Source organism: Notolepis coatsorum (assembly GCF_963971535.1).
Source record: "Notolepis coatsorum genome assembly, chromosome: 2".
Taxonomy (NCBI): domain Eukaryota; kingdom Metazoa; phylum Chordata; class Actinopteri; order Aulopiformes; family Paralepididae; genus Notolepis; species Notolepis coatsorum.
In genome coordinates, this window is record NC_140166.1 from 147,120,765 (window position 1) to 147,140,357 (window position 19,593).

At 47.5% G+C, this 19,593-nt stretch overlaps 1 protein-coding gene across 1 annotated transcript in view; it reads left to right on the forward strand.

Annotated features, from left to right (window-relative positions):
* Window positions 1-19,593, forward strand: part of LOC311223559 (CUB and sushi domain-containing protein 3-like) — a gene marked incomplete at both ends in the record, with an annotated part of 752,195 nt that overhangs the window by 211,286 nt on the left and 521,316 nt on the right. The window contains 2 exon segments of the mRNA XM_084308339.1: window positions 422-591; window positions 9,303-9,459. Coding sequence (XP_084164465.1) covers window positions 422-591; window positions 9,303-9,459 — 327 coding nt within the window.

Here is a 19,593-nt window from a genome sequence, read left to right on the forward strand (position 1 = left end):
TAAAACCTGGAAACACCAAACGTAATGATTCTGCTCAGCAGTGGGTTCTCTGGGTTCTGGCCGAGATGTAATGCTCCAGCGCCGGCTGCTAAATGATTATTCTGATATAAGAACAAGAGAGAGAGAGGGAACGGCTCGGATGAATTACGCTAGTAATTATGATTATCCAAACAACGCATTTAGATTGGCTTCATCTCCTTAGCAACACTCTAATACTTCAGTAACGCAAGGTCTATTAATTATGTCCCTTTGAGCCCCCCCCCCCCCCCCCCCCCCCCCCCAAAGCGAATCAATTTAACTTTCTGTCGCTTGCTGTTTGGTGCTCACGGTGTAATTGATAGTGCAACCTCTGTGTTGTCCCCCCCCCCCCCCTCTCTGTATCTTGCCCCCCCCTCTCTCTGGTGTGCCCCCCCTCCCCCAGCCGAGTGCGGGGCGACCCTCTCCAACAGCGAGGGGGACCTCCTGTCTCCCAACTTCCCCATGAACTACGACAACAGCCATGAGTGCGTCTACAGCATCCAGGTGCAGACAGGAAAAGGAGTCAACATCACCGCCAGCTCCTTCAGCCTGGCGCAGGGTGACATCATCAAGGTGAGACACTATACCTCCTTCAGCCTGGCGCAGGGTGACATCATCAAGGTGAGACACTATAGCTCCTTCAGCCTGGCGCAGGGTGACATCATCAAGGTGAGACACTATAGCTCCTTCAGCCTGGCGCAGGGTGACATCATCAAGTTAGTGTAGTTAGAAGATGCAGAGCGTAGGGGTCTTGAGGGTGCGTAGTTAGACGATGCAGAGTGTAGGGGTCTTGAGGGTGTGTAGTTAGACGATGCAGAGTGTAGGGGTCTTGAGGGTGTGTAGTTAGACGATGCAGAGTGTAGGGGTCTTGAGGGTGTGTAGTTAGACGATGCAGAGTGTAGGGGTCTTGAGGGTGTGTAGTTAGAAGATGCAGAGTGTAGGGGTCTTGAGGGTGTGTAGTTAGACGATGCAGAGTGTAGGGGTCTTGAGGGTGTGTAGTTAGACGATGCAGAGTGTAGGGGTCTTGAGGGTGTGTAGTTAGAAGATGTACAGCGTAGGGGTCTTGAGGGTGTGTAGTTAGAAGATACAGAGCGTAGGGGTCTTGAGGATGTGTAGTTAGAAGATGCAGAGTGTAGGGGTTTTGAGGGTGTGTAGTTAGACGATGCAGAGTGTAGGGGTCTTGATGGTGTGTAGTTAGAAGATGCAGAGCGTAGGGGTCTTGAGGGTGTGTAGTTAGGAGATGCAGAGCGTAGGGGTCTTGAGGGTGTGTAGTTAGAAGATACAGAGCGTAGGGGTCTTGAGGGTGTGTAGTTAGAAGATGCAGAGCGTAGGGGTCTTGAGGGTGTGTAGTTAGACGATGAAGAGTGTAGGGGTCTTGAGGGTGTGTAGTTAGAAGATGCAGAGCATAGGGGTCTTGAGGGTGTGTAGTTAGAAGATACAGAGCGTAGGGGTCGTGAGGGTGTGTAGTTAGAAGATGCATAGCATAGGGGTCTTGAGGGTGCGTAGTTAGAAGATGCAGAGCGTAGGGGTCTTGAGGGTGTGTAGTTAGAAGATGTAGAGTGTAGGGGTCTTGAGGGTGTGTAGTTAGAAGATGCAGAGCGTAGGGGTCTTGAGGGTGTGTAGTTAGAAGATGCAGAGCGTAGGGGTCTTGAGGGTGTGTAGTTAGAAGATGCAGAGCGTAGGGGTCTTGAGGGTGTGTAGTTAGAAGATGCAGAGCGTAGGGGTCTTGAGGGTGTGTAGTTAGAAGATGTAGAGCGTAGGGGTCTTGATGGTGTGTAGTTAGAAGATGCAGAGCGTAGGGGTCTTGAGGGTGTGTAGTTAGACGATGCAGAGTGTAGGGGTCTTGATGGTGTGTAGTTAGAAGATGCAGAGCGTAGGGGTCTTGAGGGTGTGTAGTTAGGAGATGCAGAGCGTAGGGGTCTTGAGGGTGTGTAGTTAGAAGATTCAGAGCATAGGGGTCTTGAGGGTGTGTAGTTAGAAGATACAGAGTGTAGGGGTCTTGAGGGTGTGTAGTTAGGAGATGCAGAGCATAGGGGTATTGAGGGTGTGTAGTTAGAAGATGCAGAGCGTAGGGGTCTTGAGGGTGTGTAGTTAGAAGATGCAGAGCGTAGGGGTCTTGAGGGTGTGTAGTTAGAAGATGTACAGCGTAGGGGTCTTGAGGATGTGTAGTTAGAAGATGCAGAGTGTAGGGGTCTTGAGGGTGTGTAGTTAGAAGATGCAGAGCGGAGGGGTCTTGATGGTGTGTATTTAGAAGATGCAGAGTGTAGGGGTCTTGAGGGTGTGTAGTTAGAAGATGCAGAGCGTAGGGGTCATGAGGGTGTGTAGTTAGAAGATGTACAGCGTAGGGGTCTTGAGGATGTGTAGTTAGAAGATGCAGAGTGTAGGGGTCTTGAGGGTGTGTAGTTAGAAGATGCAGAGCGTAGGGGTCTTGAGGGTGTGTAGTTAGAAGATGCAGAGCGTAGGGGTCTTGATGGTGTGTAGTTAGAAGATGTAGAGCGTAGGGGTCTTGAGGGTGTGTAGTTAGACGATGCAGAGTGTAGGGGTCTTGAGGGTGTGTAGTTAGAAGATGCAGAGCGTAGGGGTATTGAGGGTGTGTAGTTAGGAGATGCAGAGCGTAGGGGTCTTGAGGGTGTGTAGTTAGAAGATACAGAGCGTAGGGGTCTTGAGGGTGTGTAGTTAGAAGATGCAGAGCATAGGGGTCTTGAGGGTGTGTAGTTAGACGATGCAGAGTGTAGGGGTCTTGAGGGTGTGTAGTTAGAAGATGCAGAGCGTAGGGGTCTTGAGGGTGTGTAGTTAGAAGATGCAGAGCGTAGGGGTCTTGATGGTGTGTAGTTAGAAGATGCAGAGCGTAGGGGTCTTGAGGGAGTGTAGTTAGAAGATGCAGAGCGTAGGGGTCTTGAGGGTGTGTAGTTAGAAGATGCAGATCGTAGGGGTCTTGAGGATGTGTAGTTAGGAGATGCAGAGCGTAGGGGTCTTGAGGGTGTGTAGTTAGAAGATGCAGAGCGTAGGGGTCTTGAGGGTGTGTAGTTAGAAGATGCAGAGCGTAGGGGTCTTGAGGGTGTGTAGTTAGACGATGCAGAGTGTAGGGGTCTTGAGGGTGTGTAGTTAGAAGATGCAGAGCGTAGGGGTCTTGAGGGTGTGTAGTTAGGAGATGCAGAGCGTAGGGGTCTTGAGGGTGTGTAGTTAGAAGATGCAGAGCGTAGGGGTCTTGAGGGTGTGTAGTTAGAAGATGCAGAGCGTAGGGGTCTTGAGGGTGTGTAGTTAGGAGATGCAGAGCGTAGGGGTCTTGAGGGTGTGTAGTTAGAAGATACAGAGCGTAGGGGTCTTAAGGGTGTGTAGTTAGAAGATGCATAGCATAGGGGTCTTGAGGGTGCGTAGTTAGAAGATGCAGAGCGTAGGGGTCTTGAGGGTGTGTAGTTAGAAGATGTCGAGTGTAGGGGTCTTGAGGGCGTGTAGTTAGAAGATGCAGAGCGTAGGGGTCTTGAGGGTGTGTAGTTAGAAGATGCAGAGCGTAGGGGTATTGATGGTGTGTAGTTAGAAGATGCAGAGCGTAGGGGTCTTGAGGGTGTGTAGTTAGAAGATGCAGAGCGTAGGGGTCTTGAGGGTGTGTAGTTAGGAGATGCAGAGCGTAGGGGTCTTGAGGGTGTGTAGTTAGAAGATACAGAGCGTAGGGGTCTTGAGGGTGCGTAGTTAGAAGATGCAGAGCGTAGGGGTCTTGAGGGTGTGTAGTTAGAAAGCGAAACAGCGGAAAAAGACAGACAACAATGAGAGCTTTAAAACCCTCAGAGCGCGAGGCGAAGGGGATGATTCTCCGCGCTGCACTTTGATGTCCTCCCAGCGCGAGCGGCAGCGACGCGCCACCTTTGTCCTTATTTGTTGAACATTCTACCTCTTGGCTCAGCGCTCCTCCGAGAAGATATACGCTATAGAGGTGCCGTTCTCTCCCTACAAAAGTACTTAGACTAGGAGTCACACCAGACACATAATCTTCTCCGACTGATGCCTGTGAAAGAAACAAACGTGTCTCCTTGTTTCCTGCTTCTAACTTCCTGGAGTCTTTATATCTGACACACACAGCTCGGCAAAGTCCAAGTGGAGAAAGCTTTTTTTTTCTTGCACGGATTTCTGAGATTACTGTCTGTACAACTGCAAGACTTCAAAAGCATACAGTAGTAATAACGCTGTACAGTACGCTCCGATGAAAGAGGATTAGACAAAAAAAATGACATTTGCATCAAAGGATTCCAGCTGTGAGTTGCCCGTCTCACACCGAAGCGCCCTGACAGAACCAGCTGAAACGCCCTTCAGAACACACATTGGATCCCTCACGCGCGAGCCGGGCGGCACACAGCGGCTTGGCGTTCTCTCCGCGACCTCTCTGTCGGAACGCCGTGTCTACTGGCGCTCTCGTTTGCCCTTCCTCTCGCTTAACATTTGAAAAGTACAAATGTAATTCCCTGCAGGGTTCTATCGGCACAAGCAACTGTCTCTCTCTATCGTGTCTGACGGGCGCTACATCATTTTCAACCAGCCTCGACAACCGGAACCTGCAGATTCTTCCTGAGCAACATCAGAATGATCCTGACAAGCCGCCCGCCTGATCTCCGACCGACCAAAGTCAGCCCATGTTACCCCACTTTTCAGAGAGCTGCACTGGCTTGCCATTGCCACACGAATCTGCTTCAAGGGGGGAGGGGAACGGCTCCCTCTTACATCCGGTCAATGGTCTCTAACTACACACCCGCAAGACCCCTACGCTCTGCATCTTCTAACTACACACCCTCAAGACCCCTACGCTCTGCATCTTCTAACTACACACCATCAAGACCCATACGCTCTGCATCTTCTAACTACACACCATCAAGACCCCTACGCTCTGCATCTTCTAACTACACACCCTCAAGACCCCTACGCTCTGCATCTTCTAACTACACACCCTCAAGACCCCTACGCTCTGCATCTTCTAACTACACACCATCAAGACCCCTACGCTCTGCATCTTCTAACTACACACCATCAAGACCCCTACGCTCTGCATCTTCTAACTACACACCATCAAGACCCCTACGCTCTACATCTTCTAACTACACACCCTCAAGACCCCTACACGCTCTGCATCTTCTAACTACACACCATCAATACCCCTACGCTCTGCATCTTCTAACTACACACCCTCAAGACCCCTACGCTCTGCATCTTCTAACTACACACCATCAAGACCCCTACACTCTGCATCTTCTAACTACACACCATCAAGACCCCTACGCTCTGCATCTTCTAACTACACACCCTCAAGACCCCTACGCTCTGCATCTTCTAACTACACACCATCAAGACCCCTACGCTCTGCATCTTCTAACTACACACCCTCAAGACTCCTACACTCTGCATCTTCTAACTCCACACCCTCAAGACCCCTACGCTCTGCATCTTCTAACTACACACCCTAAATACCCCTACACTCTGCATCTTCTAACTACACACCCTCAAGACCCCTATGCTCTGTATCTTCTAACTACACACCCTCAAGACCCCTACGCTCTGCATCTTCTAACTACACACCATCAAGACCCCTACGCTCTGCATCTTCTAACTACACACCCTCAAGACTCCTACACTCTGCATCTTCTAACTCCACACCCTCAAGACCCCTACACTCTATCTTCTAACTACACACCCTCAAGACCCCTACACTCTGCATTGGCCGCCTCAGACCTACTCCTATCCGAGCTCCTGGGGGGGGGGGGGTCATCAAAGAGAAGCAGGCTATTCTCAGTCCTTGTTCCACAATGGTGGAACGATATTATATATATACTAATATACTAACCTACACTGTAGCATTCAACACTTTGATGAACATTGTTTGTCAGCTGATCGAGTTGTGCCCTTCCTGATGACTTGTCGTACAGAACTTGTAAGTCACTTTGGATAAAAGAGTTCAGCTAAATGACTAAATGTAAATGTAATATGCACTCAAGACTGCAGCACTCAAGTGCTGAGGCTCAAGAGAAGCAGGCTATTCTCAGTCCTTGTTCCACATCAGTGGCACGATATTTCTTCAACCAATACCCGAAGTACGAAAATAAATAACTAACCTTGTAACCTTGTACTGTCTTTCACTAGTCTGCACTCTGCTACTAAGGAATCTACCTTGCCTATATTACTACCTACTATGCTAATATGCACTCAAGACTGCAGCACTCAAGTTCAGCACTGTTGGACGAACAATGTTACTTAGCTGCCAGAGTTTTACCCGTCCTGCTGACTTGTCGTACAGAACGTGTAAGTCACTTTGGATAAAAGCTTTCAGCTAAATGACCGAATGTAAATGTTGTAAATGAAGTGCCGGCAGGTTGGTGCAGTGGTTCAGCTCTGAAGGTCCTGGTTTCTGTGTGGATGTTCTCCCTGGCAGTGGTTCAGCTCTGAAGGTCCTGGTTTCTGTGTGGATGTTCTCCCTGGCAGTGGTTCAGCTCTGACGGTCCTGGTATCTGTGTGGATGTTCTCCCTGGCAGTGGTTCAGCTCTGAAGGTCCTGGTTTCTGTGTGGATGTTCCCCCTGGCGGTGGTTCAGCTCTGAAAGTCCTGGTTTCTGTGTGGATGTTCTCCCTGGCAGTGGTTCAGCTCTGAAGGTCCTGTATTCTGTGTGGATGTTCTCCCTGGCAGTGGTTCAGCTCTGAAGGTCCTGGTTTCTGTGTGGATGTTCTCCCTGGCAGTGGTTCAGCTCTGAAGGTCCTGGTTTCTGTGTGGATGTTCTCCCCGCGTGGGGTTTCCTCTTGGTGCCTCCCCACACCGGAACACATGCACACATGTCAGGTTCAATTGCATTTGGCCTTGAACAAGGCACTGGCGTTACAAACAGTGTTGGTCCCTGGGGGCCTGTCTGCCGGCAGGCCTTAAGTGAGACGGGTCAAATGCAGTGGAAGAATTCCGACACAGGGATTAATAACGTATGAGGTATCATTTATGCCTCAGTCAACCAAGCATTTCCTGACTCAAGGACAGCGCTGCAGTCATATTTTGGGGCTCCTCTTCTGTTCTTCACTGGCTCTTAGTGGCTGGTAATGCTCAGGGGCAAAATAACGAGTTTCCTACCATGCTAACCAGGTTCAAACTTTGTGGAATAAAATATTTATGACTTATTTGGAACAAAAACAGACAATTCAGAGAGTTAACTCTAACATACGAGTGAGTCAATACAGAGGTTTAATTCTTAAAGATTTCTTTTTAGAGTTTTTCCAGCTATTTTTCATGGTCAGACATGACCGACAGAGGGGGAGAGGGTGAACGGGAGAAGAGGTGGGGAAGACATGCGACAAATTATCCCCCGGGAGCGGGAGGCGAACCTGGGACGGCCACGTAGGTGTGCGAGGCACTATGCGGTGCGCCACAAGGGCACCCCGTAGAGGGTTAATTCTAACAGACAAGTGAGTCAATACAGAGGTTTAAGTCTAACAGACTGAGGGCTAGATCCACAAAGAATGGATTGCACGGTGCTAATTGCACCCTTACTTACAATTCATTATTAATTGAAAATGGTGGACCCTGATGTAAACAATACGAAAGTCTTTCTCTGGTCTGCATCCCCTTAACAATTGTGTGAATTGAGCCGTACTGTATTGTACCCATTCTGCAATCTGTTAATAAAATGTTCATTCAATCAATCACCATGCAGGGTACAATACAGTACGGCTCAATACACACAATTTCAGAGTGGTCTGGGGTCATTCCCGAAAGGCTGAGTAATAGCCTTATACGTCAATTCTATTATAAGCGTTGGCGTTTCTTGCCTGGACACGCTACTATTCCCAAATCAAATCTATATAATAGGTATTATGTTTCATAATGAATTCATGAAAGGGGAGCGGGGGGTAGTTTCTGATTATTTGATTACCAGTAACGGCATTCGTATTGAACACTAAACACGATTATCAGCCCGATCGGTATAAAAGCATTGCAGGATCAAGCTAAAATTGACGTCAGATAGTCCTTACCTGTGATCGGGAGTATTCCAAAAATAATATTCCAATTGTTTGATCGCCATCTGGTACATCCGATGTCCATTTGGTCCACGGAATAACCCACCACAACATATGGATCGGGGATATTTGATGCGCTTCAATGGAACCGGGAGAACCGCTCAACTGGCCCGACCCAGAAAACTGCGCCCGCTGACATTTTGACCATTGCACAGGCCAAGATATAAGGTTTCAAAGGGTGATCGATACCGCTGTCTAGCTGGATGCGGCCGGTATTGCACTTTGGCGATCTCAGACGCATTCTATGGTAACACCACAGTCCCTGGATGAATAATGAATAAAATATAGAAAAAAATGAAAAACTATCCAAAAACTACTTTTTACGTTTTTGGCACAGAAAGTATTTCTCCTGTAAAGTGGGAGAGTTAAAGGGTAAATGCACCCAGTAAGATAGTTGAACCACTGATATTTCTCCTGTAAAGAGGGATAGTTAAAGGGTAAATTCACCAAATAAGATACCTGAACCACTGATGTTCTCCTGTAAAGAGGACGAGTTAAAGGGTCAATGCACCCAATAAGATACTTGAATCTCACTGATAACATATTGATTATAGTTGAATCGCTGATGGTTCTCCTGTAAAGAAAGATGGTTTAAATGGTCATTTCACCTAATAAGGTATTTGCATTCCTATAACCTGGAATATTTCCATGATACTTTGTTCGTATTACACCTGCAAATGAAGAGTTTAAAGGGTCATTTTCTCCTAATAAGGTACTTGCATTCCCTGCACACTTAAATGTTTAAATTAATATGTTTAAACACTTACCTACTGAAATGATAAACTGATATAGAGTTTACTGAATGATAAACTGTTATAGAGTTTACTGATCTGCAATTGCAGAAGAAAGATAACGAGTTACTCACGAAAAAGGGATACATCTAATGTCCAAACTTAAACCTAGCTTTTAGCTAGTGACAACCTCAGAGACGTCTGAACCAAACCCAATGTGTTGATCCAATCAACCTAGGACTTGATATCAAATTAACCTTCCTGAAAGAGGGAGTGGTTAAGAAAAGAACCAAAAAGGGATACTTCACCACTTTACGCTTGTATGTATTGTAATTGTCTAGCTGGCGCTGTCGAGAATAAAATACCGGTCATTGTACAACCTTGTCTCTGGCCTGCCATTCATTTAACTGTGTATATTCATTCGAATCTAGAACTGGTCCGTGGTGAACAGCTGTTACTGTTAGTGACACAAGTGCTACATGTATTCTTCTCCACCCCCCCCCCCCCCCCCCCTGCAGGTGTATGACGGCAGGGACAGCTCCGCTCCGGTCCTGGGTACCTACACCGGCTCCTCCATGGATGGCCTCTCGCTGACCACCACCTCCAACCAGCTATGGCTGGAGTTCTACTCCGACCAGGAGGCCACGGCCACCGGCTTCAGGCTCTCGTACTACAGTAAGACATCATTATTACTGGCTTCATGTACTACAGTAAGACATCATTATTACTGGCTTCACGTACGACAGTAAGACATCGTTATTACTGGCTTCACCTACTACAGTAAGACATCATTATTACTGGCTTCGCCTACTACAGTAAGACATCATTATTACTGGCTTCACCTACTACAGTAAGACATCAGTATTACTGGCTTCATGTACTACAGTAAGACATCATTATTACTGGCTTCACCTACTACAGTAAGACATCATTATTACTGGCTTCACGTACTACAGTAAGACATCATCATTACTGGCTTCATGTACTACAGTAAGACATCATTATTACTGGCTTCACATACTACAGTAAGACATCATTAGTACTGGCTTCACCTACTACAGTAATACATTATTATTACCGGTGTCACCTACTACAGTAAGACATCAGTATTACTGACTTCATGTACGACAGTAAGACATCATTATCACTGGCGTCGCCTACTACAGTAAGACATCATTATTACTGGCTTCACGTACTACAGTAAGACATCAGTATTACTGACTTCATGTACTACAGTAAGACATCATTATTACCGGCTTCACCTACTACAGTAAGACATCATTATTACTGGCTTCATCTACTACAGTAAGACATCATTAGTACTGGTTTCATCTACTACAGTAAGACATCATTATTACTGGCTTCATCTACTACAGTAAGACATCATTATTACCGGCTTCACGTACGACAGTAAGACAGCATTACTACTGGATTCACCTACTACAGTAAGACATCATTATTACCGGCTTCACGTACGACAGTAAGACATCATTATTACCGGCTTCACGTACGACAGTAAGACATCATTATTACCGGCTTCACGTACTACAGTAAGACATCATTATTACTGGCTTCACCTACTACAGTAAGACATCATTATTACTGGCTTCATCTACTACAGTAAGACAGCATTATTACCGGCTTCACGTACGAGAGTAAGACATCATTATTACCGGCTTCACGTACTACAGTAAGACATCATTATTACTGGCTTCACATACTACAGTAAGACATCATTATTACTGGCTTTACCTACTACAGTAAGGCATCATTATTACTGTCTTCACGTACTACAGTACGCCATCATTATTACTGGCTTCACCTACTACAGTAAGCCATCATTATTGCTGGCTTCACCTACTACAGTAATACATCATTATTACTGGCTTCACGTACTACAGTAAGACATCATTACTACTGGCTTCACATACTACAGTAAGACATCCTTATTACTGGCTTCACCTACTACAGTAAGACATCATTATTACTGGCTTCACGTACTACAGTACGACATCATTATTACTGGCTTCACCTACTACAGTAAGACATCATTATTACTGGCTTCACGTACTACAGTGAGACAGCATTATTACTGGCTTCCCGTACTACAGTAAGACATCATTATTAATGGCTTCACCTACCACAGTAAGACATCATTATTACTGGCTTCATCTACTACAGTAAGACATCATTATTAATGGCTTCACCTACTACAGTAAGACATCATTATTACTGGCTTCATCTACTACAGTAGGACATCATTATTACTGGCTTCACCTACTCCAGTAAGACATCATTATTACTGACTTCACGTACTACAGTAAGACATCATTATTACCGGCTTCATCTACTACAGTGAGACATCATTATTACTGGCTTCACCTACCACAGTAAGACATCAGTATTACTGGCTTCACGTACTACAGTAAGACATCCTTATTACTGGCTTCACGTACTACAGTAAGACATCATTATTACTGGCTTCACGTACTACAGTAAGACATCATTATTACTGGCTGCATCCACTACAGTAAGACATCATTATTACTGGCTTCACCTACTACGGTAAGACATCATTATTACTGGCTTTGTGTACTACAGTACGACATCATTATTACTGGCTTCATGTACTACAGTAAGACATCATTATTACTGGCGTCATGTACTACAGTAAGCCATCATTATTACTGGATTCATGTACTACAGTAAGACATCGTTATTACTGGCTTCATGTACTACAGTAAGACATCCTTATTACTGGCTTCATGTACTACAGTAAGACATCGTTATTACTGGCTTCATGTACTACAGTAAGACATCCTTATTACTGGCTTCATGTACTACAATAAGACATCATTATTACTGGCTTCACCTACTACAGTAAGACATCATTATTACTGGCTTCACCTACTACAGTAAGACATCATTATTACTGGCTTCACCGACTACAGTAAGATATCGTTATTACTGGCTTCACCTACTACAGTAAGACATCATTATTACTGGCTGCATCTACTACAGTAGGACATCATTATTACTGGCTTCACCTACTACAGTAAGACATCATTATTACTGGCTTCACGTACTACAGTAAGACATCATTATTACCGGCTTTATCTACTACAGTAAGACATCGTTATTACTGCTTCATGTACGACAGTACGACATCATTATTACTGGCTTCATGTACTACAGTAAGACAGCATTATGACTGGCTTCATGTACTACAGTAAGACATCATTATTACTGGCTTCACGTACTACAGTAAGACATCATTATTACTGGCTTCACCTACTACAGTAAGACAGCATTATTACTGGCTTCATCTACGACAGTAAGACATCATTAGTACTGGCTTCACGTACTACAGTAAGACATCGTTATTACTGGCTTCACGTACAACAGTAAGACATCATTATTACTGGCTTCACGTACTACAGTAAGACATCGTTATTGCTGGCTTCACCTACTACAGTAAGACATCATTATTACTAGCATCACGTACTACAGTAATACATCATTATTACTGGCTTCATGTACTACAGTAAGACATCAGTATTCCTGGCTTCACGTACTACAGTAAGACATCATTATTACTGGCTTCACCTACTACAGTAAGACATCGTTATTACTGGCTTCAACTACTACAGTAAGACATCATTAGCACTGGCTTCATGTACTACAGTAAGACATCATTATTACCGGCTTCCCGGACTACAGTAAGACATCATTATTACTGGCTTCACATACTACAGTAAGACATCATTATTACTGGCTTCCCCTACTACAGTAAGACATCAGTATTACTGGCTTCATGTACTACAGTATGACATCATTATTACCGGCGTCACCTACTACAGTAGGACATCATTATTACTGGCTTCACATACTACAGTAAGACATCATTATTACTGGCTGCATGTACTACAGTAAGCCATCATTATTACTGGCTTCATCTACTACAGTAAGACATCGTTATTACTGGCTTCATGTACTACAGTAAGACATCGTTATTAATGTCTTCACGTACTACAGTAAGACATCATTATTACTGGCTTCATGTACTACAGTAAGACGTCATTATTACTGGCGTCACCTACTACAGTATGACATCATTATTACCGGCGTCACCTACTACAGTAAGACATCATTATTACTGGCTTCACCTACTACAGTAAGACATTATTATTACTGGCTTCACGTACTACAGTAAGACATCATTATTACTGGATTCACATACTACGGTAATACATCATTATTACCGGCTTCACCTACTACAGTAAGACATCATTATTACTGGCTTCACCTACTACAGTAATACATCATTATTACTGGCTTCACGTACTACGGTAATACATCATTATTACCGGCGTCACCTACTACAGTAAGCCATCATTATTACTGGCTTCACGTACTACAGTAAGACAGCATTATTACTGGCTTCACGTACTACAGTAGGACATCATTATTACTGGCTGCATGTACTACAGTAAGACATCATTATTACTGGCTTCACCTACTACAGTAAGACATCCTTATTACTGGCTTCATCTACTACAGTAATACATCATTATTACTGGCTTCACGTACTACAGTAATACATCATTATTACCGGCTTCACGTACTACAGTAAGACATCATTATTACTGGCTTCACCTGCTACAGTAAGACATAATTATTACTGGCTTCACCTGCTACAGTAAGAAATCATTATTACTGGCTTCATGTACTACAGTAAGACATCATTATTAATGGCTACACCTACTACAGTAAGACATCATTATTACTGGCTTCACCTACTACAGTGAGACATCATTATTACTGGCTTCATGTACTACAGTAAGACATCATTATTACTGGCTTCACCTACTACAGTAAGACAGTAGACGAGTGGTGCCCAACCAGTCGATCGCGATCGACAGGTAGATCGCGGGCTGATTTCAAGTAGATCTCGATTAATAAAATTTGATCATAAAAAAAATGTAAATGCAAAATCAACTCTGCCTCTCTTTGTTAACTACAACAAGCAATGCTGTTTGTTATTTAAGATGAGGTCGGACTCGGCACTGACAGATTTGTGTTCATTATGCCATATAATATGTTCTGTCATGTGCATATTGAATGGGTATTATTAATACTATTAATAGTAATACTAGCCGAGAGTAGGTACAATTTTGGCAGGTAGCTCTCGGCTAGGTGGTAAATTAAAAAGTAGATCTTGGTTTAAAAAAGGTTGGGCACCCCTGCAGTAGACAGTCCTCATATCCCTCCTAGTTGCACACAGTCCTCATATCCCTCCTAGTTACACACAGTCCTCATATCCCTCCTAGTTACACACAGTCCTCATATCCCTCCTAGTTACACACATTCCTCATATCCCTCCTAGTTACACACAGTCATCATATCCCTCCTAGTTAGACACAGTCCTCATATCCCTCCTAGTTACACACAGTCCTCATATCCCTCCTAGTTACACACAGTCCTCATATCCCTCCTAGTTACACACACTCCTCATATCCCTCCTAGTTACACACAGTCCTCATATCTCTCCTAGTTACACACAGTCCTCATATCCCTCCTAGTTACACACAGTCCTCATATCCCTCCTAGTTACACACAGTCCTCATATCCCTCCTAGTTAGACACAGTCCTCATATCTCTCCTAGTTACACACAGTCTTCATATCCCTCCTAGTTACACACAGTCATCATATCCCTCCTAGTTACACACAGTCCTCATATCCCTCCTAGTTACACACAGTCCTCATATCCCTCCTAGTAGTTACACACAGTCATCATGTCTCTCCTAGTTACACACATTCCTCATATCTCTCCTAGTTACACACAGTCCTCATGTCTCTCCTAGTTACACACATCCCAAGCACTGATGTGGTCCTGAGCAAGGTCAATGTTGTACTGGGCAGCTCCTAGTGGTCAACAGTGTCTGACTGTGGTTGTATTCGGCAGCTCCTAGTGGTCAACAGTGTCAGGCTGTGGTTGTACTGGGCAGCTCCTAGTGATCAACAGTGTCAGACTGTGGTTGTACTGGGCAGCTCCTAGTGGTCAACAGTGTCAGACTGTGGTTGTACTGGGCAGCTCCTAGTGGTCAACAGTGTCTGACTGTGGTTGTACTGGGCAGCTCCTAGTGATCAACAGTGTCAGACTGCGGTTGTACTGGGCAGCTCCTAGTGGTCAACCGTGTCAGACTGTGGTTGTACCGGGCAGCTCCTAGTGGTCAACAGTGTCAGACTGTGGTTGTACTGGGCAGCTCCTAGTGGTCAACAGTGTCAGACTGTGGTTGTACTGGGCAGCTCCTAGTGGTCAACAGTGTCTGACTGTGGTTGTACTGGGCAGCTCCTAGTGATCAACAGTGTCAGACTGCGGTTGTACTGGGCAGCTCCTAGTGGTCAACAGTGTCAGACTGTGGTTGTACCGGGCAGCTCCTAGTGGTCAACAGTGTCAGACTGTGGTTGTACTGGGCAGCTCCTAGTGGTCAACAGTGTCAGACTGTGGTTGTACTGGGCAGCTCCTAGTGGTCAAAACTGTCAGGCTGTGGTTGTACTGGACAGCTCCTAGTGGTCAACAGTGTCAGACTGTGGTTGTACTGTGCAGCTCCTAGTGGTCAACAGTGTCAGACTGTGGTTGTACTGGGCAGCTCCTAGTGGTCAACAGTGTCAGACTGTGGTTGTACTGGGCAGCTCCTAGTGGTCAACAGTGTCAGGCTGTGGTTGTACTGGGCAGCTCCTAGTGGTCAACAGTGTCTGACTGTGGTTGTACTGGGCAGCTCCTAGTGATCAACAGTGTCAGACTGCAGTTGTACTGGGCAGCTCCTAGTGGTCAACAGTGTCAGACTGTGGTTGTACCGGGCAGCTCCTAGTGGTCAACAGTGGCAGACTGTGGTTGTACTGGGCAGCTCCTAGTGGCCAACAGTGTCAGACTGTGGTTGTACTGGACAGCTCCTAGTGGTCAACAGTGTCAGACTGTGGTTGTACTGTGCAGCTCCTAGTGGTCAACAGTGTCAGACTGTGGTTGTACTGGGCAGCTCCTAGTGGTCAACAGTGTCAGGCTGTGGTTGTACTGGGCAGCTCCTAGTGGTCAACAGTGTCTGACTGTGGTTGTACTGGGCAGCTCCTAGTGATCAACAGTGTCAGACTGCAGTTGTACTGGGCAGCTCCTAGTGGTCAACAGTGTCAGACTGTGGTTGTACCGGGCAGCTCCTAGTGGTCAACAGTGGCAGACTGTGGTTGTACTGGGCAGCTCCTAGTGGTCAACAGTGTCAGACTGTGGTTGTACTGGACAGCTCCTAGTGGTCAACAGTGTCATACTGTGGTTGTACTGTGCAGCTCCTAGTGGTCAACAGTGTCAGACTGTGGTTGTACTGGGCAGCTCCTAGTGGTCAACAGTGTCAGACTGTGGTTGTACTGGGAAGCTCCTAGTGGTCAACAGTGTCAGGCTGTGGTTGTACTGGGCAGCTCCTAGTGGTCAACAGTATCAGGCTGTGGTTGTACTGGGCAGCTCCTAGTGGTCAACAGTGTCAGACTGTGGTTGTACTGGTCAGCTCCTAGTGGTCAACACTGTCAGGCTGTGGTTGTACTGGGCAGCTCCTAGTGGTCAACAGTGTCAGACTGTGGTTGTACTGGGCAGCTCCTAGTGGTCAACAGTGTCAGACTGTGGTTGTACTGGGCAGCTCCTAGTGGTCAACAGTGTCAGGCTGTGGTTGTACTGGGCAGCTCCTAGTGGTCAACAGTGTCAGGCTGTGGTTGTACTGGGCAGCTCCTAGTGGTCAACAGTGTCAGACTGTGGTTGTACTGGTCAGCTCCTAGTGGTCAACACTGTCAGGCTGTGGTTGTACTGGGCAGCTCCTAGTGGTCAACAGTGTCAGACTGCAGTTGTACTGGGCAGCTCCTAGTGGTCAACAGTGTCAGACTGTGGTTGTACCGGGCAGCTCCTAGTGGTCAACAGTGGCAGACTGTGGTTGTACTGGGCAGCTCCTAGTGGTCAACAGTGTCAGACTGTGGTTGTACTGGACAGCTCCTAGTGGTCAACAGTGTCAGACTGTGGTTGTACTGTGCAGCTCCTAGTGGTCAACAGTGTCAGACTGTGGTTGTACTGGGCAGCTCCTAGTGGTCAACAGTGTCAGACTGTGGTTGTACTGGGCAGCTCCTAGTGGTCAACAGTGTCAGGCTGTGGTTGTACTGGGCAGCTCCTAGTGGTCAACAGTATCAGGCTGTGGTTGTACTGGGCAGCTCCTAGTGGTCAACAGTGTCAGACTGTGGTTGTACTGGTCAGCTCCTAGTGGTCAACACTGTCAGGCTGTGGTTGTACTGGGCAGCTCCTAGTGGTCAACAGTGTCAGACTGTGGTTGTACTGGGCAGCTCCTAGTGGTCAACAGTGTCAGACTGTGGTTGTACTGGGCAGCTCCTAGTGGTCAACAGTGTCAGGCTGTGGTTGTACTGGGCAGCTCCTAGTGGTCAACAGTGTCAGGCTGTGGTTGTACTGGGCAGCTCCTAGTGGTCAACAGTGTCAGACTGTGGTTGTACTGGTCAGCTCCTAGTGGTCAACACTGTCAGGCTGTGGTTGTACTGGGCAGCTCCTAGTGGTCAACAGTGTCAGACTGTGGTTGTACTGGGCAGCTCCTAGTGGTCAACAGTGTCAGACTGTGGTTGTACTGGGCAGCTCCTAGTGGTCAACAGTGTCAGACGGTGGTTGTACGGGGCAGCTCCTAGTGGTCAACAGTGTCAGACTGTGGTTGTACTGGGCAGCTCCTAGTGGTCAACAGTGCCAGGCTGTGGTTGTACTGGGCAGCTCCTAGTGGTCAACAGTGTCAGGATGTGGTCGTACTGGGCAGCTCCTAGTGGTCAACACTGTCAGTATGTGGTTGTACTGGCCAGCTCCTAGTGGTCAACAGTGTCAGACTGTGGTTGTACTGGGCAGCTCCTAGTGGTCAACAGTGTCAGACTCTGGTTGTACTGGGCAGCTCCTAGTGGTCAACAGTGTGTCAGACTGGTTGTACTGGGCAGCTCCTAGTGGTCAACAGTGTCAGACTGTGGTTGTACTGGGCAGCTCCTAGTGGTCAACAGTGTCAGACTGTGGTTGTACTGGGCAGCTCCTAGTGGTCAACAGTGTCAGAGTGATGGATGTTCTCCAGGTAGACTCATCACGGCTGGGGAGAGAGAGAGAGAGAGAGAGAGAGAGAGAGAGAGAGAGAGAGAGAGAGAGAGAGAGAGAGAGAGAGAGAGAGACCCAGAGGGCTTTAAAGTGCATTTGAAAAGTAAAGTTATCTGAGGTGGGCTTCAAAACAGATCTTGAGAATAACTCTTGAGAGTCTCGTATGAACGCTAAATGAAATGACTATTCATGCGATATCGTCCTCTGTGAACGCAGTGGATCCCCTGATATAGAATGTGAACACAGTCGGACCAAATGTAAACCGAGGTCCCTAGCAATCAGTACAGTGAGCAATCGGCATAAAGTGCAGTAAATTGCAATCAGAAGTCGTGCGGAGGAAGTGATGGCTTAATTATAAGCTGCATACAGAATTATGTAATTGCTGATAATCATGTATCGCATAATCACATTTCAACTTAGATTTCCTTCTCATCCAACGACGTGCACTGAATACGGACTACGTGGAACTGGATACCTGCTATGTGGAGGGGGAGGGGGGAGGAGGCGGAGGAGGGGGAGGAGGAGGAGGGGGGGGGAGGAGGAGGAGGGGGGGTGGAGGAGGGGGAGGGGGGAGGAGGAGGAGGAGGGGGGGGGGGGAGGAGGGGGAGGAGGGAGGATGAGGGGGAGGGGGAGGAGGAGGAGGAGGGGGAGGAGGAGGAGGAGGGGGGGAGGAGGGGGAGGAGGGAGGATGAGGAGGAGGAGGAGGGGGAGGGGGAGGGGGAGGAGGAGGGAGTAGGAGGAGGAGGAGGAGGGAGGAAGAGGGGGATGATGGGAGGAGGATGCGGGGGAGGGGGAGGAGGAGGGAGGAGGAGGGGGGAGGAGGAGGGAGGAGGGGGAGGAGGAGGGAGGAGGAGGGGGGGAGGATGAGGGAGGAGGGGGAGGAGGAAGGGGAGGAGGAGGGGGAAAGAGGAGGAGGAAGAGGGGGATGAGGGGGAGGAGGAAGTGGGGGGGCTGGGAGGAGGAGGGGGGATGAGGGGGGGGGGGGTAGGGGAGGAGGAGGGGGAGGAGGAGGAGGAGGAGGAGGAGGAGGGGGAGGGGGAGGAGGAGTAGGAGGGGGAGGAGGAGGAGGAGGAGCAGGAGTAGGAAGAGGAGCGGGAGGGGGATGATGAGGGAGATAAGGGGGAGGGGGAGGGGGAGGGGGGAGGAGGAGGGGGAAGAGGAGGAGGGGGAGGAGGAGGAGGAGCAGGAGTAGGAAGAGGAGCGAGAGGGGGATGAGGAGGGAGATAAGGGGGATGGGGAGGAGGGGGGGAGGAGGAGGAGGAGGGGGATGAGGAGGAGGAGGAGGAGGGGGAGGGAACGAGGCGTGGCCACAGGGAGGCGTGGCCACAGGGGAAGCTTACATCTTGTCTGAACATGAAATATGATCATGTTTTCATGACTCTCTACCAAAAAGCATGGAGGTAATTTTCTAAATGTGAGCAGTAACCGTCACAGATTTATACCGGCCCTGACACTTGTAATGCTGCCATAACAGCTGCCGGCCGGGACGTGTGAGAGGAGCGTAAATCACCGGCACCGGCTTTTATCTTCCCCGTGCCGCCTGACGGAAGCCACTCGCGGTTTACCACCTGAGGGAGCTGGGCGGCGAGACAAAGGCCAAATTGTCGAGCAGCAAGGTAGCAGTGATATAAGTGGTGTTTTC